Below are 25,865 nucleotides of genomic sequence, written 5' to 3'. Positions count from 1 at the left end.
CGGCGCTCTTCACACAACGTACCCACTCGCAGCTTGAAGTCGTTGAAGGAGTGTTTGTTGATAGCGTCCAGCTTCCCCACCAGGGCAAAGGCAAACTCCACCATGGTGCCGATATGCATGTACTGCCTCTCGGGCTCCTGAGAGGAAACAAACACACGCACGTGGGGTTAGAGGTCAACCGGCAGGGAAACGGTCCCTTGGGTCACAAACCTGGGCTCCAGGCAGACAGCAGTGCTTGAGGTCAAGGGCCGCAATGCCCGGCAGACAGGCGTGTGTGAGGATTACTCATCCTCCCAAGGGGACCCTGTGTCCCGGTTCATTTTTGTGGCCGCGGGGAGACCTGAGACACTGGAAGACACGGAATGGGACCTATGTCGTCTTAACCCAGAAACTGCCGGCAGAAGACACTTCGAGGAGGGGCTGGCTCCTGGTTCTCCGCTGGCCTCTGGCTCCGAGGGTGACCTCTGGCCCCCTGCTGGACTGGCTAATGGGAGGGCCAGGGAAGGTCAGGGAGAGCAGGGCAGAGAGGTCGGGGTCCTTTCCTCCCCTTCCCTACTCCACACCTGCCACACGGCTCACCTCGGTTCTGGAAACACCCCATCTTCCCTTTTAGGGGAAAGGTGTTACCTGTCTCCCCCATCCCCCCAAATTCATAACCTCCAAATCCTCAGTATTTGCTTTGCAGCTTCTCATGGCTATCATTAAATAAGAGATTAGGATCCAATGAGGGATTAGTGACCAATCCAGCATGACTTGGTGCCCTTCTAGAAAGAGGAGATTAAGACACACACAGAAGGCGACACCAAGAAGCAGGGGAAAGATGGCCTCTAGGAAGCGAGGACAGAGGCTCAGGAGACACCAACCCCGTCTGCACTTGATCTCTGACCTCTAGTCTCCAGAAGTTTCTGTTGTTTAAGCCGCCCAGGCTGTGGTGCCGTTACAGCAGCCAGAGCCAGCAGATACAGGGGGGTAACGATTTCCTGCCTTTACTGTCCCTGGGGATTTATTGTCCCTTGAGAAATAGTTATCAAACACATAGAGCTGGAGGAAAAGACCAGTTCAAGGCTCCCAGTGAAGGTAAGTGGGAATCTGTATTCCCATTTACTACTAATTTCTATTTCTATTTCTATTGGTATTTCTATTGTACTAATTTCTATTTCTATTTCTGTTACTAATTTATATTATTAATTTGTAACACCTATTATATTTGTATTTCCTTTTGAAAGTCACCTTTGTAAAATTTCTATTTGGGGTTATTTTATAAACACAGATTCTTTACTATTATATGCGTATAACTCATAAAAGGTGTTTACATGTCTGAAAGGTTCCCGCTGCCCCAATATTTAACGACTGGGCGCACCAAGAAGGGGCGTGAAATGCAGTCCCAGCCCTGGCCTGCATCTGTGGCTTGTGGTTTAGAATCAGTGCGGTCTTTTATTTCCCTCACTCGTCTGTGAGCTCCCCAAGGGCAGAGACTATGTTCTATTAATCTGCGTCTCCACAATATGAAAGTGTCTGGCCCAGGAGAGGCACCTGATACGTGTTTATTGAGAGACTGCATTTAGATCGCCGGTCGGGTAGCCTAGAGGAAGTGCGTAGGAGGAAGGGAGAGCCTTGCTGAGCTCTGGTGGAAGGTCATTGCCGACTGATGCTCATTTGGGAAACATACACCAGGGGCGGGGGGGGGGGGGGTGGCACTGACACACCCACTGAAGTGGGGGAAGGCTCAGAAGAGGACACAGGGTATTCAAGCGGGAAGACGGGGAGCAGCCTCAGCCGGCTGGGGGAGGAAACAAAATCAGTAAGGACGCTAGAAATACTTGAGAGAAGAGCAGGAGGGGTGGCCCTTTGTGGAGCTCAAGTGTCTGATCCCGCAGGGGGGCCCAGCAGAGCAAACTCAGAGAGAGAGAGAGAGAGAGCTCTCAAGACGGTGAGAGGAGAGGGACGTGGTGACCATGGGGCGCATTCACCATGGAGGGTGAAACCAGCAACCAGCTCTGAGGGTTTCGGGAGGGATGAGGGAGGAGGACAGTGGAGACAGGGGATGTGTCCTGCACCCTGAAGGTGACAGGGGGATGGAGAAAACCAAGGTAACGGCCAAAGGAGAAAGGAAGATGACAATGGGGTTATTCCCCGAAGGAGTCAGGAAGGGTAGCACCAGGCAAGTCTCTCGATGTAAACACTGATGACACCTGAGTCGGATCATTCTTTGTCCCGGGGCCGCGTCCTGTGCCCTGCAGGATGCCGAGTGGCACCCCTGGCCTCCTCCGAGAGATGCCCCCTTCCAGGACTGACAAGAAAGAATGTCCCCAGACACTGCCCAATGGCCCCGAGGGGCAAGCAGCTGGCCGCCGAGATCATTGCACTAAATAACATAAACATGAGCAGAGGAGTCACTGAGAACGTCCTTCCTCTCCTTGGAGAAATCCTATCATTCCAGAGAAAGACCGATGAAACGCTATTGTTTCCACAAATCCTCAACTTAAAAATTGCGAGAGAAAATCCACACAATTTAAACAACTGGAACTATGGAACACACTGCCAGGTAACGTCGGTGAAAATGCCGTCATTTCTTTTTTTTTTTTTTATTACAGTTTTTTGTTTTAATTTGAGAGAGAGGGGGGAGAGAGAATGAGTGGTGGAGAGAGGCAGAGGGAGAGAGACAGAGAATCTCAAGCAGTCTCCGTGCAAAGCCCGACACGGGGCTCGATCCCACAGCCCTGGGACCGTGACTTGAGCTGAAATCAAGAGTCAGACGCTCAACAACTGAGCCATCCAGACACGCCGCAGAGTCATTGCTTGACAACGGTTCTGCTCTTCTATCAGAGCGCGCTAATGTTTCTGGCCTCGTGACCCACGGGGACCGCGTGATTGGGAAGTTCATGCCTCCAGTCCGTTGGAAACATCTTGCTCCTAAACAGGAAGCACAGGGGCGCCTGGGGGGGCTCAGTTGGTTAAGTGTCCGACTCTTGGTTTCAGCTCAGGTCATGATCTCATGGTTCGTGGGTTCAAGCCTGGCTTCAGGCTCTGTGCTGACAGTGTGGAGCCTGCTTGGGATTCTCTCTTATCTCCCTCTGTCTCTGCCCCTCCCCTGCTCTCTCTCTCTCTCTCTCTTTCACACAGAGACACACACACTCTCTCTCTCTAAAACAAAATAAACTTAAAAAAATAAACTGGAAGCACGAACTCTTAAATCAACAGGCAGAATCCTGTGTAGTGAACATCACGACTGTTCCAGCAAGGGGGACAGATTTGCCACAGTGGGGGAAATGGTTTGCTTTCTACTGAACCACGGTAAGACAAACCAGCTTCCTCCCCTGATAAATGATCACCGCTGTTTTCATGCAGCGGGCATAAGCTGGAGGTTTTACTCGACCTCCGTGATGAATGAAGAGATTGAGTTCTGGGAGTGGGGTTTAAATCCAACGTCCGTAACTTGTTCGGGCTTAGTAAACCCTGGAAAAAGTTATGCTCGGTCTCAAGAAGAGCTCAGTTCGTTTCAAGAAGTCTTTATAACTGAGCTTTTGATAAATATTTGATGACAGTATAAAGCAGCTCTTTCTCCCACGACCCAAGTGATTTCTGTGAGACGTCTCCAAATATTTAACCGACTTCCAGTGACATGGCAATAGACACATTGAGCGCCCCGGAACACATCTTGCGAGCCGTTTGCTTTGGAAGTTCCACCAGCAAGGAACCCTGCTTAAGTAAATGTGTCTTTACTGAGGTTGTTTTGTAACTCAAGTGCCTGTCTGGTAAACACCGAATTTTTTTAGGCTGAAATTGATGTACACCTTGCCTCCTCCCTTGACCTCTCTTCTCTCCTCCCTTCTCTTCGTCCCCCCAGCAAACATTCACTGTGCCCCTGCGGTGGTGGCATCTATCTGATGCTGAAGGTTTACAACCGCTGCCCAGGGGCTGTTCTCCCACTTGAGGCCCCTGGGAGATCCCCTGAGGTCTGTCCCTTCTCTGAAGGGAACGTCCGCTGTCGCCCCGGTGAGCCGACTGGCACGGCCTGAAGATCGGCTCGCACCTGGGGAGACACTCGAGTGTCCGGAACCCGTCAGAGGACACCCCTGGGACTCACAACGTCCCAGTGTGAACCCAAACCCCGAGGCACGAAGAAGGATTTATGGAAAATGGCCTGACTGCTAGGCCATCTGTGGACCCGTCTAGACTCACTCAACTCACATTCACTGTTTTCCACCCACCTCACTTTACAGAGAAAGTATTTTACTAAAATGCACATTAGGGGATGTTCTAGCAAGCACCACCCCCCCCCCCCCCCATCACGTTTTAAACCATTTTCCATGAGAAAGTTAGTTGCCAAGCACACGGGTCACTCAGACCCACTGTCATGGTTATGAGGGTCCGTACCTGACGTGGCCCGGTTTTCAAATATACTAATGGAGGAGTGACAGTAAGATCGTCCGTACGGACACTGGAACGCTGACCTTGTGCCGGCTGCTGGGAATTCTCGAAGGCTACATAGCAGCAGTGTGTGCCTGAAGGTATTTAATCCTCACGCTGAGTCCTGTGAGGGACTTTCTGTCTTCGTCCCCACCGTGCAGATGGGGCACGGGAGGCCCCGGGTGCTTCCTAACGGGTGGGAGCCGCACAACCAGGCTTCCCCGCCAGGAGTCTGAGTCCGGGGCCCTGTCGTAGCAGCGCCGTCGACTTGCCCCCCACCCCGTGCGCATCTAGAACGCAGTGGGAACCGTGCCGTTGGCATTTTATGTGTCAGCCTCGAATCTTCGCATCTTATCTTTGCGTTTCCTTCCACTTTAAAACATTTTGTGCTGCACTCAGTTTCGTGAGCTTCCTTGGGGTAGATTTACGCAAAATATGCACAAACCTGTGGACAAACAGGTAAGCAGTTTCCTTGATAGCCTTGATGGTAAATGGTGGCAGGTGGGTTGGATGATGAGCCTAAGAGATACTCAGCTGATGGAGAGCTATCACCGGGAAGTCGTCACGAATGGTTCTGGAACTGTCCGCCACCCCCGTGGACGGCTGAAACCGTACTCGGTATCTTCGAGCACGGACGGTGCATCCAAAACTAACGTTAGTATTCCATGTTCTACGAGTCAGCTTTTCTTCTTGACTCTCCTGCTTTGCCGATGGCATCATCAGCGGCAGATCCCTAAGTCGGAAACCCGAGATGCTGGCGAGCCTGGCCTTCTACGCCCCCTCCACCGCGGCCCCTCAGCTCCCACGTCCGCCTCACATGGGCACGCTTCTGCCATTCACCTCTTCCTTTATTTTCCCCAGGACCGCGGTTTACATCCTGACCACCACTTGTCCGAATGTAGGAAGTTCCCGAATTAACTGTCGGTGCTTTGGAATCAGGCAAAACTAGGTCCAGCCCCAGGTTCTATAACCGTTAGCTGTGTGGCCTTGGCTGAGTCACTCAACTTCTCTGGGCATCAGTTTCCTGGTCTGTAACGGGACAAAAACTGCCTATCTCTCAGGGTTGTGGGTAAGGTGAAATGAATTTGTTAGATGGATGCAGCCTATATCCTTGGGGCTCAGGATTTATTTAGTTTCTTTCATGATGGTTTAGAGAAGCAGGTCACTCTGACGTGAAAAACATCAAGGAGGAAAATGTCAGAAACTGTCTCACGCCCTCGTTCAGAACCTTCTCCCTTCGAACACACTGGGCATCCTACGGGGATGCCCGGCTTTGACGATGACCTAAAAGTCTGCCATTTCCAGTGTCTTTGAGACTCTCAGTGGATATAGTGAAGATCAGTGGTTTAGTTTCTTTCGGTTTGCAGCTTCCTGTTAGTAGCACGAAAGCAGGAAGAGATTTCAGTCTGCTTACAACACATCACGGTAGCTTTGGTGTTTCTACAGAAATACACAGCATCGGGTGACGCTTTTCATTTCAGCAGAGACCCGAACTGTTTTCTACTTTCTCCAGTAAAGGGAACTATGGTTATTAGTCTCAAAGTGTGCTTTAGCTACCAGGAGCCCGGCAGCAGAGGGTCTCAGAGCGACTCCCCGATTCTCCCGTAGTCACCCTGGCAGAGACCCCTTGCTGTGGATGGACGTTTGCACCCCCGAGAAATTCCCATGTTGAAGCCTAATCCCCAGGGTGATGGATTAGGAGGTGGGGCCTCGGGTTAGGTCATGTGGGGGGAGTCCTTGTGAATGGGATTAGCGCCCTCACTAGGAGGGGCTGGGGACGGCTGGCTTCCTCTCTGTGCCTTCCGCCAGGCGACACACAGCGAGAAGACAGCCACCGGAAAACCGGCAAGAGGGTCCTCGCCAGACATCTCACCTGCTGGTGCTTTGGTTTTGGACATACCAGCCGTTGGAGCTGTGAGAAGTAAAGGTACGTTGTCACCCAGTCTACTGGCGGTTGCTAGGGCAGCCTGGGCTGACCGAGACTGTCTCCGGTTTTCCCAGACACTCTCCACATCACCCGACATTGGAATCGTTTGCACACACGCCTTTCCCGGACTGTAAACTTCGGGGAACGCTTGCCACAGTGGGGAAAGGAAACACCTGCTGGATGTCCCACGAGCTCAGTAAAACCTAGAACAGCCGAGCCTGAGACGGAGCCATTAACCTGAGTCGCTGGATGCGGATGGGAAACGTTTTTTCTTTGCTTTGTTGGCAACTCAGTTTTGCTAATACGCTGGATGCGCGAGTGTAGGCATCTCACGGGCTGATCATATGGAGCCTGGGAACTCATCTGGGGGACGGGGGGAGCCAAATAAAGGAGACACGCTGGCGCCCTCCGCAACGGTGTCTCTATGGGGTGAACTGGGCGAGAACCAGATGGAGCCAAGGGTAGTGCTTAGTAACTACCCTCAACCTGCCACTCTGGGTCCGCTGCTGAATTTGTTGGCATATAATAAATAAAAATACTAAATTCGTTTTTAAATGATTGTAAAATCAAGTAGTTTTTACTTACAACAAATAATTAAATAGACTAAAAAGAGACTAAGAATACAAATGCTTTCTAAAATTTTGAAAAGCACCAGTGCTCATTCCAGGGTGAAGAATAAAACCTCCCTGCCTCCTCCTGCTTCTCTGCTCCTTCCCTCCCCTGTATTTTCTGGAGCAACAAATTATTTCTTGTCAAAGTGGTGCCAGCAATGGGTATCCATCTACTTGAGATTGTGAATGAGAGCTCGTGGTTTGGTTTATCACAGCAATAATATAATCCAAGCGAGAATCTGAATGCAAAGTTTTCATTCTTGTGTTTTTGTTTCAACCTATTTAAGCTGTCAGTGATGTTTCTCTGAAAAAGATCAGAAGCATTTATATAATGGCTACGGCCAGAGAAACCCTGGTCATTGACTAGGCCACGAAGGATGGTCTTCATACACCACAGAGCCCCTCGGAGGTCGAGGAAGCGAGGCTCTAGAGTGCAGCAGAGGGCATGGGGCAATAGGGAGTCGTGGGGAGTGTGGCAAACTGAGAACACGCTCAAGTCTAAATGAAGCAGCTGCTTCTACGTTCCAGCTGATGGACACTGTCATCGGGGATGAAGATCAGGTAGATAATCTACCAGTTTTCAGGAGAAGCCGGAAGTGATAATTTTTTGATGAAATGTCCTTTTTCTAAAAAAAAAGGACTCTGTAAGTCAAGAAAAACATACTTGGGACCACAATTTGCTGTCAGGGTTTACCGTGCAAAGGCCGTGGCCTGGAACAAGCAGGAGGCTTTGCACCCGGGCGTCCTGCAAGCAGGTGAGGTCCTGGCAGGTGGGGGCGGGGTGCCGGCTGCTGACTTCCGTCCCTGGACGCCTACTTGTCAGGCGCGTGTTCACGGAATCACGAGTGGGGTTAGCACGCCAGCCTGTTCTCAGTCTGACGTTTCGTTTCTTGACAAATGCCTGCTTCTTTTAAAAACAATCAGTTGTGATGCATAATTCAACCGACCATTTTGTCACGTTGCCTTTCAGCTTAAAATCAGAATGTACCATTTCATTTAAAAAATCCAAAGGCGGTCAGCCCTACTCTGACCAGGTGTTGACAGGCTGCTATGCATCCGTTTTCCCAATGGAGAAGTTATGCTGCCCCCCAAGTAGAAAATGAGGAGGTTTTCTAGTCTTACATGTAAGAGCTCGATTTCAAAAGGCTTTTACCCAGATAACTCTGCCTCTTTTGGGATTTAACGAAAGCACATTAATCCTTGATGAACCCAATATATTTTGCAAATCGAATGTCTCTTGTTGCCAAACTAAATATTTGGCCAAACAATACGTAGCAAGGTTTTTTGGCTTACAGTGAGGAAAACAAGTAGGTAGGTTACAGGTGGGTTACAGAAGGCAGAAGACATGTTCATTTCAAATATCTACATTGATATTTATCAAGTGTTACCCCCCCACCCCAATCAAATGTAATGTGCTTTCCCTGTAGCAGACTTTCACTGCACTTCAAAATATTTCTAGGATGACCTTACCAAGATCTAATTAATGCCCGAAATAGAAATAGCTCATATGGAGTACATTCTCTGAACGGACATGACGACATATCATATTGCATTTATGTCCGAAACCCTCATAGCTGTTCTGTTGGAGGGCGCGATAGTAACAATATGCAAAACAGTGTACAAGTCACCACTGTATTACTATGGCTTTTAGCATTTTTATTACCTACTGTGGCCAAGGAGTATTTTGCATATTAATGCAGTCTTCCCAACGGCCTTATGAAATGGGCACACTCCCCATTATGTAAGGACACGGGAGCGCAGAAAGCTTAGCTACTGCGCTAAGTCATGAGTGGTCTTACTTGAGACTCACGTTCTTTTCCACTCGAGCTTATCGACAGGGGTGACCGGTAAGAAGTTGGGAAGCAGCCCAAGGGTGGCTAAGAAGGCCAGTCTGGTGGGTGCGGTTGATGAAGGCAGGAGGGGTGGGGCAGGTGGGACAGGAGAGGGGGGCTAAAGTGAGGCAGGAAGCAGCAGTGAGTGACGGGCACAGACGTGAACGTGGCGCGGGAGGGGTGGTGAAGGAGCCCACGAGGCAGCAGCAGAGCTCTGGACCAGCAGGGGAGCCCTGCCCCAGGGTTGGCAGCCCAAGTCTGTCGCTGCTTGTTCTCTCCGTGACCTTGGGCAAGTTACTTCACTGCTGTGCCTCAGTTTCTCCTTCTCCATCTGTAACACGGATGGTTGGGAGGGGGGATCTCTCAGGCTTGTCAAAAGTAGACTCAGGAGGCATTTTGCGAGTGTTCAGAAACGTCAGGGGGAAAAAGGAGAGGGTTTGGATCGGGAGTGGCAGGTGTGCGAAACAGGGAAGGGAGCCACCCACTGTTCTGGGAGGTTAGGTGGGCACCTTCTCCGTCCTCCGCCAACGAGCCGGAGTAGTCGCCATGCACACCGCCCCCTGCTGGGGGTTTTGGGGACGCCGCCTACGACAGGGCACTACGATCCGGATGGTGGATAAGAAACGCACCTTTGCAAGAAAGCTGAAAGTGATACGCTGCCCGCTGCCCGTGGGAGGCAGGGAAATGGGCTCTAGACACAGGAGGTCAGAGGAGGCACAGTTCCTCAGGTCAGGGCGCAGGACAAGCTTCCGTGAAAGTCGGAGCTTTGCCCGTGTGGATGGTGTCTTCAGTACGCGTGGAACGACTTGGAGAACTAGTGGAGATGGGGCTCTCCAGCACCATCCTCAGAGACACAGGGGATGGCTGGGGCCCCGTTTTGGGAGGAGGGGGACGGGAAGAAGATGAGGGGGTTAGAACTGGCTGTCCCTGGAAAGCTGGAATGGTAGGTCCGGCCCCACGATCAGGGTGGCAGGTGACGGTTTGGGCAGGGGCTGAATCCGCAGAGGGGATGGATGGAGACCCCTGACTGAGAGCAGCTGTCGGGGCAAGAGCACGGACAGTGTCCCAAAGGGATGGACCACGGGCAGGTGACAGACAAGGGGACTTCTAGGTGAAGGGGGCCGTCAGCTCTACCGGACACCGCAGGCAGGACTTCAAGAACGAGCGGGAGGAGTACACAACCCGGCTGGGGTTCTGGAATGTGGAAGTGCTTCCTGGTCTTCAAGAGTGGGATTTCTGTTGTTGGTATGGGGGGGGGGAGGGGTTGGGGGGAGGGGGAAGGGGAAAGATAAAGGCGGTGGATGCGGGCGATCAGTCCACAGGGTGTGCCCGAGGGAAAGGAGAGACGTGGGCTGCAGGGCCGGGGTCTGGAGGAGGCAGAGTCAGGGAAGACAGGCAGACGCGTCAGGCTTTACGGGACGGGGGAGGATGCGCCCACCCCACACGCTGAATGCTGAGTGGGTCTACACCAGCGACGCCTCTGAGAATCTCCGCGCTGAGCCCCACAAGGGATCAGAAAGTGGCTACCGGTGAGCTAAGGTCTGGACTGGGCGTGATCAGGCCAAGTGCCCTAAATGACTCCGAGAGAGGAGATCAGCTGGAGAGGCCTCAGAATCAGGGCCCGGATGACAGGAGGTGAGTGAGGCGCCCCCCTCAGGCAAAGAATTTAAGGAGGCACCAAAAAGCTCAAGAGTCATGATAAATGACATCCTAATGCCTATTTTAAAAATAAAAATGCAGAAAAATCCAAAAGGAATGTATCAAGATTTTAAATGAAGGTAAGTATGTGGTGTGAATTGTGTCCCAACCCAAATTCCTATCTTGAAGTCTTAAAATCCTCCCCACTAAGAACTAACTTTCTTTCTTTCTTTCTTTTTCTTTCTTTCTTTCTTTTTCTTCCTTCCTTCCTTCTTTTCTCTCTCTTCCTTCCTTTTTTCCTTCTTTCCTTCCTTTTCTTTTCCTTTTTTCTTTCCTTTCCTTTTCTCTCTTCCTTCCTTCTTTCCTTCCTTGCTTTTCCTTTCCTTTTTTTATTTCCTTCCTTTCCTTTTCTCTCTTCCTTCTTTCCTTCCTTCCTTTTCCTTTCCTGTTTTTCTTTCCTTCCTTTCCTTTTCTCTCTCCCTTCCTTCTTTCCTTCCTTCCTTTTCCTTTCCTTTTTTCCCTTTCCTTTCCTTTCCTTTCCTTTCCCCTTCCTTCCTTCCTTCCTTCCTTCCTTCCTTCCTTCCTTCCTTCCTTCCTACCATGTGAGGGCACAGTACGAAGGGGGCCATCTACAAGCAGGAAGAGATGTATCCTGCAGAAACTTGATCTGGGACATCCAGCTTCCAGAACTGGGGGAAAATAAATGTCTGCTCTCTGAGCCACTGAACCTGTGGTGTTCTGTTATGGTGGCCCCCTCGCTGACTGAGACAGCTAAGTTCCGACAGCGCCTTGCTGAACGCCTTAGAGGCTGAGGCAAAAGGGCTACATACAAGATTTCATGTTATTTTCTTTTAATGGTTAACTTTTCCCACGACACTAAAGGTGTTAAAAAGGTATAAGTTTGCTTCCATAAAGCCAGGAAGATAAAATTATCATTAGTTCTGTTGTTGGTATAATTAAGGTACTAATTGGTATTAAAATAGTGTTCTACATTTCCATACCCATATACTCCAATTTCCCAATAGTTTTGTCAGCACTTTAATATTCTGTCAGTAAAAATCAACCACTAGAAATATACACTGCCATTTATACAGGGCGACGCATTCTTCCTTTTGCCTTGGGCACCAAGATGGCTTGGAAGGATACTGCTCAGAACCCGAGATAAGGTTCTTCTGAAGTTTCTTTTGCTGCCATTGTACTTTTCCTCATTACTCAGGTAACGCCCACCCGTTGCAAAATAATAACCTGGGAGCAAAAACCCAAGGAGAAGAGCAAATAGGGTACGTGTTACCCATTCCCCCGGAAAACTGCTAGCGTTAACTTTGAGTCAGATGGCTCGCCTTCTAGTCTCGGCCCATGAATACTGAGGAAAAGAGCAGAAGCTCTGCTTAGCATGCCGCTGTCCCTCCGTCCCTCTCTCACTCCATCCGGTCTGTGGAAGGCGCGGGAGAGGGCGCAGCGGCTCCGGGCTCAGCCCTTCCTTTCTTGGGGGGGAGTCGGCCTGCCTACAGCAAGCTGTGCTCTGGTAAGTTCTGTTCCTCAGATGCACCCACCCCTGCCTCACAGCAAATCTGTGCCGGTGCCGTCAGGGAGCCCGCTGTCCTCAAAGGAAGGAGGGGGTCTTGTTTATTGAACCACAGTCTACACAAGCGTATCCACGCACCCACAGACACATACATACACACAGAAACAAAACACAACATAACAGAAAACCCTCTCAAAACTACAGTTAATTGAAGATAACTCAATTTTGCCCAAGCCACCTTTTCAACCAAATTTCCAAGTGGTCAGCTTGGTTTTTAACCGCATTGGTTCTTTTTTTTTTTTTTTTACTGTGTATTTATTTTGAGAGAGAGCACAAGTGGGGGAGGGGCAGAGAGACAGGGAGACGGAATCCCAAGCAGGCTCCACGCTGTCAGCGCAGAGCCTGACGTGGGGCTGATCTCACAAACTCTGAGATCATGACCTGAGCAGAAACCAAAAATCAGACACTTGACCACCTGAGTCACCCAGGTGCCCCTTGGTCACGTTTTACAATTTTTTACTTATTTCTTTTAATGTTAATTTTTAAGAGACAGAAACAGAGTGTGAGTGGGGGAGGGGCAGAGAGAGAGAGGGGGGCACAGTTTCTGAAGCAGCCTCCAGGCTCTGAGCTGTCAGCACAGAGCCTGACGCGGGGCTCGAACCCATGAACTGTGAGATCATGACCTGAGCCGAAGTCAGATGCTCAACTGACTGAGCCACCCAGGTGCCCTGACACATTGTTTTTATTTATTTTACTTATTTAAAATTTTTGTAAATATTTATTTATTTTGAGAGCCAGAGCAGAGGTGGGACAGAGAGAGACAGAGAGAGAGAGAGAGCGAGAGAGAGAGAGAGAGAGAGAGAGAGAGAGAGAGAGAATCTCAGGCAGGCTCCAGGCTCTGAGCTATCAGCACAGAGCCCCATGCGGGGCTTGAACTCACCAACAGTGAGATCATGACCTGAACTGACACCAAGAATTGGACACTAGACCAACTGAGCTACCCAGGTGCCCCTTGGCCACACTGTTTTTAATCAAAAGACCAGGAGCCATCTTTTAAAGCCATCTTAAAATAAACCACTCCAATCTACTTTCCTGTATATTTATCTGGACTCAAGCAGCGACCAGATCTTTTTTTGTGTTTTGTTTTTTTTTCCTATCCCTGTTGACCGGAGAAAGGACTACTGTGACCGGACCCTCAGAAGCCTCTGGATTTCTCATCTTTTTTCACAGGATCTTAATCACCGAGGCTTTGGTTGTACACACAGTACAGTTTATGAGTTAGCGTGTGGCTGTTCTGGCTCCAGGGATGATCCGTGGGTGGAACCAAGGCTCAACGTGCTGCTGTGCGGCCGACACGTCCGTACCTGGGTATGCTCCTGGCTGGGCACGGCGCTCAGACCGGTCGCGGCCATATACGTGCTGCCGATGGTCTTGATCTTTTCAACTCCACTGAATTTCGGCTTGGACAGCAGCTGTGGAGCAATGACAAGTGTTCAGTTACTCAGTTGGGTGCGGTGTCTAAAGACATTCTCCAGTTCTAGTTCACGGCAACAGGAATATGAACGATTCCAACTGCTGCTTATTCACATTTGCGACCTCGGGCTTTGCTGAGAAAGAACGCTTTATACATATGCATAAAGCATATGCATAAAGCATAATGATATGCTTCCAATTAGCATGAATTACCTTTTAATCTGCTAGGGAAGGAACCGATATAAATTATGATGCGAGTGATAACAGTCTCAGATGAATTTCCCATCTCTGTGTTTAAAAGGCCAAACACAAAAGTATGATTCAGTGAGGGAGGTCTTCCCTGCGTGGTGAGGGTGATTTATGACCACTTATAGTGCCGAGAATTGGCTTTTGCCTCTGAGCTCTAGATGTAAAGGGAATAATTATCTAGGATGGCTCTCCCCATCAGCTCTGACCCTAATACTTCTTGTCCCAGTTTCTGGTACCAGTGACCAGCTCCCACTGCCTCCTCCCCGGCCAAGTACATTCGGACTTGGGTTGGGATGGAGAAAATGTAAAAGTAAGAACAGAAGCTATAGGAAAGAGAACAAAGGGGTGAGAGAGGAAGGGAAGGCGACTCTGGAAGGTTCTTTATCTGCTCATGAGGCCAAAGGCACCAACTGAAGGCTGGGGACATCTTCCTGACCTTTTGTCGGCACTCCTGCTTTCAGAAGGGATTCTTTCAAGATTCCATGTCAGAGGGTCTAAGGCAGATTAGCAAATGCCTGTACCTCATATCCATGAGCCAATCCAACCCAAAATAGCCCTGCCACTCACCCACCCGTACTGGCAAGCATTTATTTCACTGAGGGGCAGCTGTAGCCAATAGGCCACTGTTTCTCACCAGGAACCTGGCATAACCATGGGAGGCGCTAGTTGTCATTACTTCGCCCTAAGTCTTGAGTCAATCTCATGCTGACAATGGTGATAACAGAGAAATGCACAGGTCACACACGACATTTAGAAGCTTGGCCTGCAAACATCACGTTACACAAATAATTTCGTCATGGTATTTCGAAGTTCCATGAATCCCGATGAACCTCTGTTCATGGATGTCAATTTTGCTATATTTTGCTTGATATTTATAAGAACGATGTAGCAGCAACATCCTTAAAACCACTGGTGTGTTTGTTCTTATCAGCAAACAAAACACATTATTCTCCATGTAGGCAGAATATTGAAAATTGAAAAATGATACGTATTTCAAATTACGAAACATATACCGTGTCCCTTCTCAAATATATTATCCCTCATCCATATTGCTTTTTCAATAATAGAGCGTATCATCCCTGCACAGTTCAAGTTGATATCTGACCTTGGAGTATGCCGAGATAGACATGCCAGTCATCTACTATGATAAATACGTTCATTATTTCTTTTTGTATCAACCGATAAGCAAGTATTTTCCTTGGAGTTCAAGCCTTTTGAGAAAATCCGCCAGCAGACTGGAAAGACATTTTCTTGATACCGATTTTGGTACTGGTTCTTAGGGAACACACTACCTCACAAATAAAATATATCATTTCTCCAAAATTCGTCAAGGACCATAACAGAGCAAAAGGCTTTAATTTTTGTCCAGCCACCAATAATTACACCAGGAGACGTGCATTAAGACACGTCACAGGATCGGACTAACTTCAGACGGGATGGCCACCAGAATGCCGAAGTGTGGGACGGGGGCCACCCTGGCCTGTCAGGGGTAACTCTCGGGTACCTACATCATCAAAGTCGGCGATGATCTCGTTCAGGAGCCGAAGGCATTCCAAGCCCTCCTTGTTCACATCCGATTCTGTGTAGAATTCCTTGAAATCCGGAATGGAAGCAAACATGACACAGACACAGTCGTAGGACTGGTGGTACAACTCCTGCCCGGGAGGAAAGCGAGAGCTGAGCACTAGGGAACCTTGTAAACAAACATGCTCTTTTTTTTTTTTTTAATTTTTTTTTAACGTTTATTTATTTTTGAGACAGAGAGAGACAGAGCATGAACAGGGGAGGGTCAGAGAGAGGGAGACACAGAATCCGAAGCAGGCTCCAGGCTCTGAGCCATCAGCCCAGAGCCCGACGCGGGCTCGAACTCACAGACCGCGAGATCGTGACCTGAGCCGAAGTCGGCCGCTTAACCGACTGAGCCACCCAGGTGCCCCAAAACAACAACAAACATGCTCTTAAGACAAGTGTTTCTTTCTGCGGGGATTGGTGAAGAAATCACCCGGTGCCCCCCTGCATGTGCCCCAAACCAGCCCCTGGCCCATTCCGGACGCAGGCCATGACGGCAGGTGAGGGCTTCTAAGGAGCAGGATGCAGGCTGAGCCCTCAACACAGTGTTCCCACTGCCACTGGCAGCCAGTAGGAGGTGTCCTTCCGGCAAAACTTCTCTGCCATCGTTGCCTTCGACGATTACAAGAGATCGCAGACTTCTGGCTTCAGAAAGAAATGTCCTGTAAGCAACTGAAGGCCAACAAAACGATCTCCCAAACTACTATACTAAAATGCCTAAAATGACTACATCGTCATGGCTACATCCTTTGTACTGAGGTCTTTATGCCTGTTTTCCTTCAGTGTCTCCTGAGAGGAGCTCCTCAAGTTACCCCTTAATTACCCCAGAAAGAACCGACGACACTCCCTGGGTTACTTATTCACATCGAATCAAACGCCAACTCTGTTTATTCAAGATAGGCTTTTGCTGTTAAATACAAAGAGGCTCATACTTCTGCATCCATAGACATGAATAAAATTACAATGTCTTCTAAATACAATTTTAAGGCGTTTCCATAGTTTTTTTCAACACACAGTGAAACTTTGAAGTTCAGTGAAGGTTTGAGAAAGGAAGGGTTGTTATGTGGGCAGAGAGGCTGGTCCTGGGTGTGAGGACCTGTCCCCCCACTGGCGCTGGCTCATCAGGGCCCTCAGGTGGCATGACATGGGCAGGAAGGCCAGGCGCCACGGTGGGCGCAGGGAAACACTCCCTTCGCCGGGAAATATGAGGAGAGTTCTGTCAAACAAGATGGCTGCCCTCAACCAGCAAGTCACTGGCGCTTCCTGTGCGCCTGGCAGGGTGAGGCAATCCACTCTGCATGAACGTTGTAGTGAGCTCTGCTCTCTGAGGCACCAGACAAATCCCCCCACCGGGAGAGCGCACTTCGACAGCACCGTAACTCCCAGGTTTGGTGGCCTCTCCAAGGAGCCGTTCTTCCCCACTGAGGTCTCCTCACAAACACAGCAGGCCAATGGCGGCCCATGGACGGTCACAACCACTTCCTGGAAAAGCTAGCCTCAAGTCAGCTTCCTGCTCTCAGGGCCAGCCACCCGTAATGCCTTCTGCTACGGCCTCACAATCTCTATAAAACACGTGAACGACAGAACCAAGGGTTTTCTTTTCCACCCTGCTCTCAACATGGTTGCGCTGGCTCACCGCGCAGACCTGTTCTTTGTCCGACAAGCTGCTGCTGTGAACATTCATATCCTGGGAAGACAACCTGTGACACAGATGACTGTCAAGTTGTAGGGCCTGGCAATGCTAAGCCGGGGAGTCAGGGTTTACCGGGAGACAACCCCCTAGAAGCCCCTGCTAGTTAACGATGCCAGTTTTATAAGAGAAGTATAAACTTCATAGACTTCCCTATTCTTTTTTTTTTAAGTTTATGCATTTATTTTTGAGAGGAGAGTAGGGGCAGAGAGAGAGAGAGAGAGAGAGTCCCAAGCTGCCAGCACAGAGCCCAGTGCAGGGCTTGAACTCAGGAACCGTGAGATCATGTTGAACTCAGGAACCGTGAGATCATGACTTGAGCTAAAATCAAGAGTTGGACGCTCAACCGACTGAGCCACCCACGTGGTGGCCCACTGACTTCCCTGTTCTTAAGGAAAAGGAGCATATCTGGCAAGACAAGGAAATGTTTTCTGCACCTTGCATGTCCCTACTGTCTGTGGATACTGGCCAGAGTGACCGTCTGGGGTACGATGATAAAAATAAGCTCGGGAGCGGTCAGCACTGACTCAGTGCCTGCTGCCTGACGGGCGCAGCTGTCAACACTCCACAGGAAGTAACTTGCCCCCGACGACGATCCTATGAGGCCGGCACTCTTACTTCAACGTACGGATGCGGAGACCGAGGCAGAGGGCAGTTACACTACTTGCCCAAGGTCGCAGTTACCAAGTCTGATGCAGAGTTCCCTCTTACAGGTGCTACACTTTACCCTTGAACCTGGATCTCCTGATGACCGCAGGCCGTGCTGCCCAGATTCAGGGGCGGTGGGGGCCTCGCCCCACGTGCAGGTCATGTCGCTTTACCTCTCTCCTTTCCGTGGGGGTCCTTAAGGGTGTACAGGAGTGGGAGACGATGAAATTGCCAGACTGGACCGACTCGCGGTTCGGATGAGGGTCCATTTGAACTGCACTGTGTTGGGGTCCAATAAAATAAGGTCTATGTATTGGAAGGGGTCTGATGTGTTATCTCATTCCACTGTCCACAAACAGGAATGCATGGGACAGTCACCGGTGGGTTTTCCGGCCCGGGGGTGAGCTCCAAGCCTGCGCATCATTTTTGAAAAGGGCCATGGGTTATTCTGCTAGGCAGCCTTGGTTAGGAGTCACAGGCTGAATGACAAAGTAGAAGGTTGGGCGAGCCGGATGATGCACCAGGGCTCCCAGCGGGCCTAGGGGCCAGGACTAATCTCTGGAACCCTGGTCAGGCCCTCTGCAGGTGGTGAGTGCTGCTGGGGGCTTGGGCTGCAAACTGCTCACCCACTCTCTCTCTAGATCAGTTTCCTGGGACCTTCGTTGAAACACCAAGGATGTTGGTAAGTCCCTGATTCAGGCTCAAGAGCTATTCCTGAGAAACAGGGAAACTTCACCAATGGGAAGCTTCATAAATTCTCTGGAGCCAGGGAAACGTGCAAGGCTTAGAACCATACCCCAAACTCAGGTCTTTGGGTTGGTCTTGGGGCCAGAGTGGACCACAAGCCGACTGGCTGGTGGTCTGACCTTAGCTGGTATTTCCAGAGGATCTGGGTATAGGGGTAGGGCACGTGGGCAGACTCCCAGGAGAGCCTGGAGTTCAAGGTCTAGAGTGGATGACTCTTGTTGGGCACACTGTTGCCCGAAGGCATCACTGCGCTTTGGAGTTGGAAATGAGCTCACGTGTCCTTTCAACGCTTGTTCACACGTCACCACTCTACCAAAGAAGCTCAAGTAATGAAAACACGATCAGAAAGCCACCGCATCTCTGTGCCCGCTGTCCCTTTTAGTTTGCTGAGTGAGACCAGCTCCTCTCCAACCCAACCCGCCCGTGGATGAAGACTTGGGACAACCCCATGACTCTTCCTGTCATTCTTGGGTCCTCCTGTCGATAATTAACGCGCCTGGCTCAACAAGCGGTCAAAGCTCAGGACCTAGCTGGACGTGGGGCTCTTCCCCTTCTCCAGCATGGGCCCACAGGGAGGGGTCTGCAGCGTGGGGGAGAGGGCACGCCTGGCTTCCACACTCTCTACTCACACTTATACTTCCACCCTCCCCAACTTCCTCAGCCAGGCTTTCCAAACCGCCAGGGGTGCAGGACAGGGACAGAAGTGTGTGATGGAGGAGGAAGGCGCTCCACTGACTGCGTCATGCTCCCTGGGCACTCACACCGGGTGGTCATTGCCATCGGTGGCTGGAAGACTCCCTGTCGCCTCTTCCATCCCTGGACACCCTGCCCGAGGTTCCCTTGCTGTGCATGATACGCTCCCTTCTGCTTGTGACCATCTCTGCCCCGGGCTCTCGGGCTATTGTTGTAGCTTCTCTGCTGGGGCTTCTCCACCCCTCCAGGTGGCTTTGTACAACGGCCATCGCCAACGACCCCATGCCAACTGCCTTTCTCCCGCTCGGTCCCTGAACGACGTTCATCAACCTCTGCTCTCCCAAGCCCCGACAGTCCCATTACATTGCCCACCCGCAGCCCCAACTCTCTTGGCTCAGACACTTCCACCAGCCCCTTCCGTCTGCATTTTCCACTTATCAGGGACCCGCCTGTCACCCGTGTCCCCCAGAGGCAGGTGTTTCCCCGGGACCACTCAGCGACACAAGCACAGGGCACACATGTCAGGCTGAGTAGGTTCTGACCCATTCACAAGGCTGGAGGTGAAGGGAAGATCCCCGGGGGGCTTACGTCTCGCTACGTCCTGTCCAGCATCCCTCTTCCAGCCCCCAGTCCCCTGCCCATTCCTACGCCCCCTGCGAGGGAAGGGGGGCAGAATCAAGCAATCAGGTTTCCAGCAAAGCACTTGTAAAGCAAGCGGTTAGCGCCCCCTGTGGAACATGGGAGCTCCTGTCTGTGGCAAAGGCCGAAATTCACTTTAGGTCCGCTTGGCATGCCCTGGAAAATGCTCAGAACTGCCATGCGCACTCAGTTTCCAAACTTCCACATCCGTGCTCTCTCCTACGGGTCCATTCTGCGGCAAAGGAGGGCCTTCCCACCTCCCACATTTCCCCCCAACGGACTATGTGCTCACCATTTAGCATCCTCTTCCCAGCGGTCATCGGATTCCTCATTTACTCAGGGCACTGGAGTAATTCGAAAGCACGAAGGCATCTCCGGAGGTGCTGGGGGCATGCCAGCCTGGCTACGGGGATCAGGGCAGAGGGTCTGCCTGGAGGCGGTGGCGGTGGGGCTCACGGCTGGGAAGGCGGGTACAGTGCGCCCACCTGGTGAATGCCCGCACACCCACAGCGACACCTGTGTCCTGTTCTGATCGAGCCTCAGTTCGCCAGCAACGCGGCCGCCTGGCTCAGAATCACACGTCATTCTCGCCACCTGGTGACTCGGCAAAGGGTAGACTGCAGTGACGAAACGTAGCCTTTTCAACAAGCGATGAAAGCTGGCTTTGATGTCTGCTCAAGAGGCATCTCGAAAGCTCCCGCTACAATAGGGCGGTTTCAAGGGCTCCGGCCCAGGAGCGCAGAGCTCTCTCCCTGAGCTCGGATGGCCTGTCGCCTGTGTCTGGCCAAGAACCCTCAGCAGCTGAGGGAGAAAACTGCAGAAGTTCTAAGCGAAGCGAATACCCTGAGGGAAGGAAGAGGCACCCGCGGCACCCATAAGGGCTCTGCCCGCACACAGGTTTTCGTTGAAGTCAGAGCTTTTAGGGGATGTGATTGTAATTCAATCACGCTTTGCTTCTGAAAAGAAAGTCATTTCCTCTGAACATCCACGTGGTGGCCTGGAGAACCAAAGAGTGAAGGAAGGCTCTTTGTTAACATCGGTCCCGGCTTAGGTCGTGTGTCCTGTTCCCAAGGACTGTTCCAGAAAACTGTGCATTGGTAATGTTGATGGTGGGACTGAAAGGCTTGCTCCTGTCTGCCCCAAGCTCTGAAAGTAACCCGGGTATCTGCATTCCGATGGCGTGGGTGCTCAGCCCTCCCCCCAGAGAAGGAGCCCGGAAGGCACAGCGGCTGGTCTGAGGGCAAAGGGGTTCCATGGAGGTTTGCCCTCTTCAGGCCCCATAAAGTGGGGGGGAAAGAAGGCTTCCTTGGAGCTATGAATAAGTTCCAGTGGGCAGTGACTCTTAAGTTTTGCATACATCCGGGATATTTGCTTAAAAGATGGAGTGCTAACTGCCGGCCAGGCATCACTGTGAAGCTTCGCGTGAGTTGCTGCTCTTACCTTTGGTAACAGCCTCTGAGAGGATGGAGGCCTGAGAAGTGCCAGGGCTGGGGCCGAACCTCTGAGCTCGGCCACCAAGCGGGGCCTGGCAGGTGGAGGAGAGCTGGCCCGGGGCCCAGGAAAGCCACACGGAGCCCGCGCGGCAGGGATCCCTTCGGGAGGCCTTGCTCGTGGGCGCGGGGCTCTCTCTCGGTCCCCAGTGTCAGCCATGCTCTGGGACCCAGCAGAAGAGGCCCCCCTCCAGGGGACTGCATTTCTCACAATGGCCGAATCTCCTCCCCAGGAAGCCTCGGGGTGCGAGAGGGCTCACGCAGGGGACAAGTCCTTGGCCCTGACCCCGGAGGTCCTTGACGTTATCCGCGATCCTGAACAGCACACATGCCATTACTGTGTAGCTGCAGGAGGCTGAACACCATCCGCCTGGCTGGCCTGGGACGATGAGGCCGGGATTATACATGGCTGGTTGGGGAATGGCTTGTCCCCCGAGGACAGTCAGTCGAGGACAGAGGGGTCAGATCGGGACAGGAGAAGGTGGGGAGAGCAGAAGGACGGGCCAGGAGTTTGCTACAGTTCATGCGCTCCAATGAGTCTCCTTATAGTAACCTTGTTAGGAGGCTTTGGGAAACCCGCCCCCCCCAAAACCTAACGATCCCTTACTGAGAATCACGGCGGGGCGCTCGTTAGACGGCCGGTTAGCGATTCTCTTTCTTGTTCAGCCCTGCGCCGCGAGCTGTTTTGCATTCAGGATTTTCCCCACGAGGATCACAGCCAGCAGAATCTCCTACACCCCCTCTTTGATCTCCAGCAACTGCACAGCATAACCCTCCCTGCACAGTGGGCTGCCTCTCCCGGCCGCCCTGACGGCGCAGTGCCCCGTGGGGGTCCCTGAAATTGTTTAATCCGCGAGACTTAGAGCTGCACACCCCCCCCCCCCCGCCCCCCTGTATTTAACCCAACAGACAAAGGCTGGCAGTGAACTATGGAAAGCTACCACCCAGGGCAGTTGTCTGTTGTCTGACTACATACGGAGAAGCCTGCGGCCCGCAGCGGAGCAGAACGAAGCGGTCATTTCAAGGACTGTCCCCCTGGTCCGAAGCCCCCGATTTCAGATGCGTGTGGCACTTTACCCTCCTGAGCACAATCAGCAGCGCGAGAGAACACATCTAATGGTGCGTGGGGACCGCGGGGCCCTGAGTGAAAACCCGAAGACCCCTAACGTGGCTGCTGGGCACCTGGCTGTGGCCGGGAGTTCGAACGGCTCTGGAACTGGAGCAAGTGTCCCTTTTCCTCCGGGCCTGCAGGCTGCCTGGGGCGAGGCGCTGTCTCCTGCAGGCGGGGACAGGCTGTCCTCACGAGCTGCCGCTGGGAGCCCGGGATTACTTCGGGGCCCAACAGGTTTCCGAGCACACGCGGGGATGGACTGGCCAGCGAGGGGACCCGCCCCCCGCAACAAGGAACCTGCCTTCTTTAGCTGACAGAGGAGGAGAGAAAGCATAGGACCGGTCCCATCTACCTGTGCTGATTCCTACATTGTCGCCGAAGAGCCCCCCCCCCCCCCCCGCCCCCAACCGCCCGGGCAGAGAGGGAGCACCACAGCCCGGACTCCCACCCGCTAGGCCACCCTGCCCCCCCCCCCACTACAGCGCTTCCCCAGGGAGCCCATCTGGGTGGTGAAGGCTACAGGGGGCCCTGTGTGCGTCCAGTTCTTAAAATGGCAGCTCTGATGAGACTCGAAGGGACAGGTCACCCCTCTCTTGGGAGCACGCGAGAGTTGTGCTCAGCGACGTGGCACGCGGCAGGGGGCCACTCAGGACGCAGATGAGTCACCGTCAGCTGCGGCACGGGCACCTCCCTGCCGGCTGGACCCCACCTGTGTGGACGTGGGACTCCGCGTCCGGGGATGTCAAATGCCCCCCTCACCTGGAGGGACGCTCGGGGGACGCGACGTGCAGGCGTCCCACTCCCCGCCCCCTCAAGGCAGCTTGCCAAGCCAGGCACCGCTCTTCCCTGTTATGAGCGGAGAGACTGGGCTCAGCCCAGGGACGGAGCAGGCCAAGTCCACGTGACAGAGCCTAGGTGTGGACGGGAGAGGCAAGCCCACGCTATCCCCAGCTAGGTTTCTGCTCCTGACCCATCCTGCCATTCCTTACCATTTTCCAAGAGGGAACTGGGTTCCGGCATTCGCTTAGAATAAGTCAGACCGACGGGGAAGAACAGAGAGAATCCACTGGTTCCCCCAAGTCCGGGGAGACCTCGGGAGACATCAGGAAGGGTCTGCAAGGGGGCAGGGCTAATCCCACTGGCTTTGTCAGGGCTTGAACTAGGCACTCCCCCGGCCAGAATATTCTCACTCCTCCACTCCCCCGCCCTCCCCAGCATCCATCCCCCAGCTACTTTCTAGCTCCTTCTTTCCAGTTTCAGAAGCTACCTCCTCACAGTGGCGGCCTGTCTGGGCTCCCGCAGATACGCCGCGAGTGCGCTTGGAGACAAGGGGATGCAGTCCCCCTCTGGGCGATGGGGCCACCCCTGTCCCGTTCATCTCTGTGTCCAGGCCCGGCACCAGCGTGGCCACAGGGCAGGGGCGACGGTAGGCACACGCTGAATTTATGAGCCGAACTGACAGCCAGGCACACAGACAGAAAGATGCTCTTACGTCGCTACCGGGGGCAGATGCTCCTTCTTAACAAGCGCAGTGATTTCGTTATCCGTGGCCAGCGGGCAGACCGGCTGCTGAAGATGTACGGACTTCAGAGAAGAGCGGAAGAAACAGAAAGGTGGGCTCCACAACCAACCAGACCTCCTGGCGGGACCCCAGGCGGCCTGCCGCACCCAGCACGCTTCCAGTAAGAGGAGGGGGCGATGCCCAGCCCCTCACCCCCTCCCTGGTGCTTTCTAGCCAATGTCAACATTAAATGTGCTACTTGGTGCTCACTCTGTGCTTATGATGCGAGTTATTATTACTGCCCCCATTTTACAGATGAAGAAACTGAGGCACTTGAGAGCTTAGGTGCTGTGCTGAAGGCCACTTAGCCGTAACTGGCAGAGATGGGATGTGACCTCTTGAAAGCTTGCTCTGCGGTATTTTCTACTTTTTCTCTTATGATAGAAGGTTGGGGACTTTGAGACCTGGCAGGGACAATCACCAGGCAGTGGGCCCCGAGTCACTCCCTCTGGGGGCCCAGTCCAAGTGAAAATACACCACCCCCCCCCGCAAAAACATGCTACAGGAAAATATCGCTTCAGGCCTTGTCACTTGAGATCGTTTGTACTCTAGTGTCATCAAGGTTGACCTTCTCTGTGTCCGCGATGGCAAACACAGGCCTCTGCTCACAGTGAGAGCTCAGATACGTGTTTCTCACTGTAGACACATCTGCTGACTCACCGTAAGTTAGGAATATGAAAGAAATTTCACGATGTCTCAGTTCATAAGCCGTTTCTACGCTAAAACGGCACTCCCGTCTTTCCAATTCTAGTTAAATATCCGTTCCTTTAGACGCTCCAAGAAATCCCCATTTGCATCCTCAAGAGAGCAGACTTTGGTCTGTGACCTGATCTTGTATGGACAACTTCTAAGCTCTGTCCATCTCCCATCTTTGAAATTCCAAGGCCCTTTACAGGCACTCAGGGAAGTTTCCAGCAACGAAACAGTGGACGTGTGGTATGCATGCCTTAATGGTGCCCCTTGATTCAGTCTCTATGGTGTGCCGGTAAGGCAGGCGGCCCTTCACACCACGGAGAGGCCACTTTTGTGACTTGTTTGGAAGCCCAGGGCCTCACATGGCACCCTGAGAGTGTCACGAGATTGGGGAAGGAAAGCCAGGAATGATGAATCAACACTCAACTAACACGTTCGGAGGTGATTCGAACTCACTATTCCCAGTTGGCCAATCATGATCTTTGAAGAACAGACCAATTCAGGCCAACAGTGGACACCAGGGGCACTGAGGCGTTTGAAGGCTCCCAGGCCCCCCAGGCCCCCCCAGCCGGGACCTCCTCGCCCTGCCCCTGCCCACTGCCCCAGCGTGCCCCACCTCGTTCTTCAGGCTCCGGGCCAGGAAATGTTCGGCCACGTGCGCGGGCAGCACGTTCTCCAGCAGCACGCGGTTCAAGTTCTCCATGGTTTCTATCTCCTCCCGCTCTTTTTTGAACTTGTTCTTCCACAAGAAGTCTAACCTACAGTAATATTCATTCTGTTACAAGAGGACACAGAGGTAAAGAAACAATAGGCATCTCGTCCTGCCAGAGAGCGGAGGTTTTAAAGAGAAAATAAAAAGAACAAAAACAAAACTGAAAACAGAACCCCCACACAGAACTGCCACCCACCCTATGGAGCCCGCTGCTCCCCGCAAATGTCTGTCACCCGACCCCTCACCCGGATCTGCAAAGAAGCAGGTGCGGGAAAGCACCAGCCTCAGGAACAGGGAAACAGGCATGTAAGTGACACGGGCGCTTCTGGCAAAGTTACGTTAATAAAAGGTGTCTTGAATTATCTTTTGAGAAGAGGCATAATAGAACATAAACAATGAAAAAAATGAAAAACGGGAAATACATTAGTAGAAAGAGGGCACTGTTTGATAATTTGCATTCAAAAAATAATCGTGCTCAGGCATGGCACTTTGCCTGTATTATCTAGAAATCAGTTTTCCCCTACCACAAATTCTGTAATTAGGAATTCATTGAAAATTTTGTACTTTTTCATCTGGGATTGCATTGTCCTAAGAGAATGACATTCTGTTTACCCAAATGTTCGTTCTGGTCTCATTTAATTAAGACG

General features: G+C 52.0%; 1 protein-coding gene across 3 annotated transcripts in view; it reads right to left on the bottom strand.

The window, feature by feature from the left end:
* ADCY2 (adenylate cyclase 2) overlaps window positions 1–25,865 on the bottom strand; it is a 412,863-nt gene that overhangs the window by 9,749 nt on the left and 377,249 nt on the right. For 2 of the 3 annotated variants that reach the window (XM_019450816.2, XM_019450814.2), the window contains 4 exons: window positions 25,123–25,281; window positions 15,174–15,320; window positions 13,308–13,415; window positions 23–137 (listed from right to left, as the gene is read on the bottom strand). In XM_019450816.2, the coding sequence (XP_019306361.2) occupies window positions 23–137; window positions 13,308–13,415; window positions 15,174–15,320; window positions 25,123–25,281 (529 nt within the window). Of the gene's footprint in view, window positions 1–22; window positions 138–13,303; window positions 13,416–15,173; window positions 15,321–25,122; window positions 25,282–25,865 lie in introns of those variants that run through there. The other variant, XM_019450817.2, reaches the window with a different exon arrangement.

Source organism: Panthera pardus, unplaced genomic scaffold, assembly GCF_024362965.1.
Source record: "Panthera pardus isolate Hobbes unplaced genomic scaffold, ASM2436296v1 HiC_scaffold_2, whole genome shotgun sequence".
Lineage (NCBI taxonomy): Eukaryota > Metazoa > Chordata > Mammalia > Carnivora > Felidae > Panthera > Panthera pardus.
This window is presented reverse-complemented; position numbering and strand designations above follow the sequence as displayed.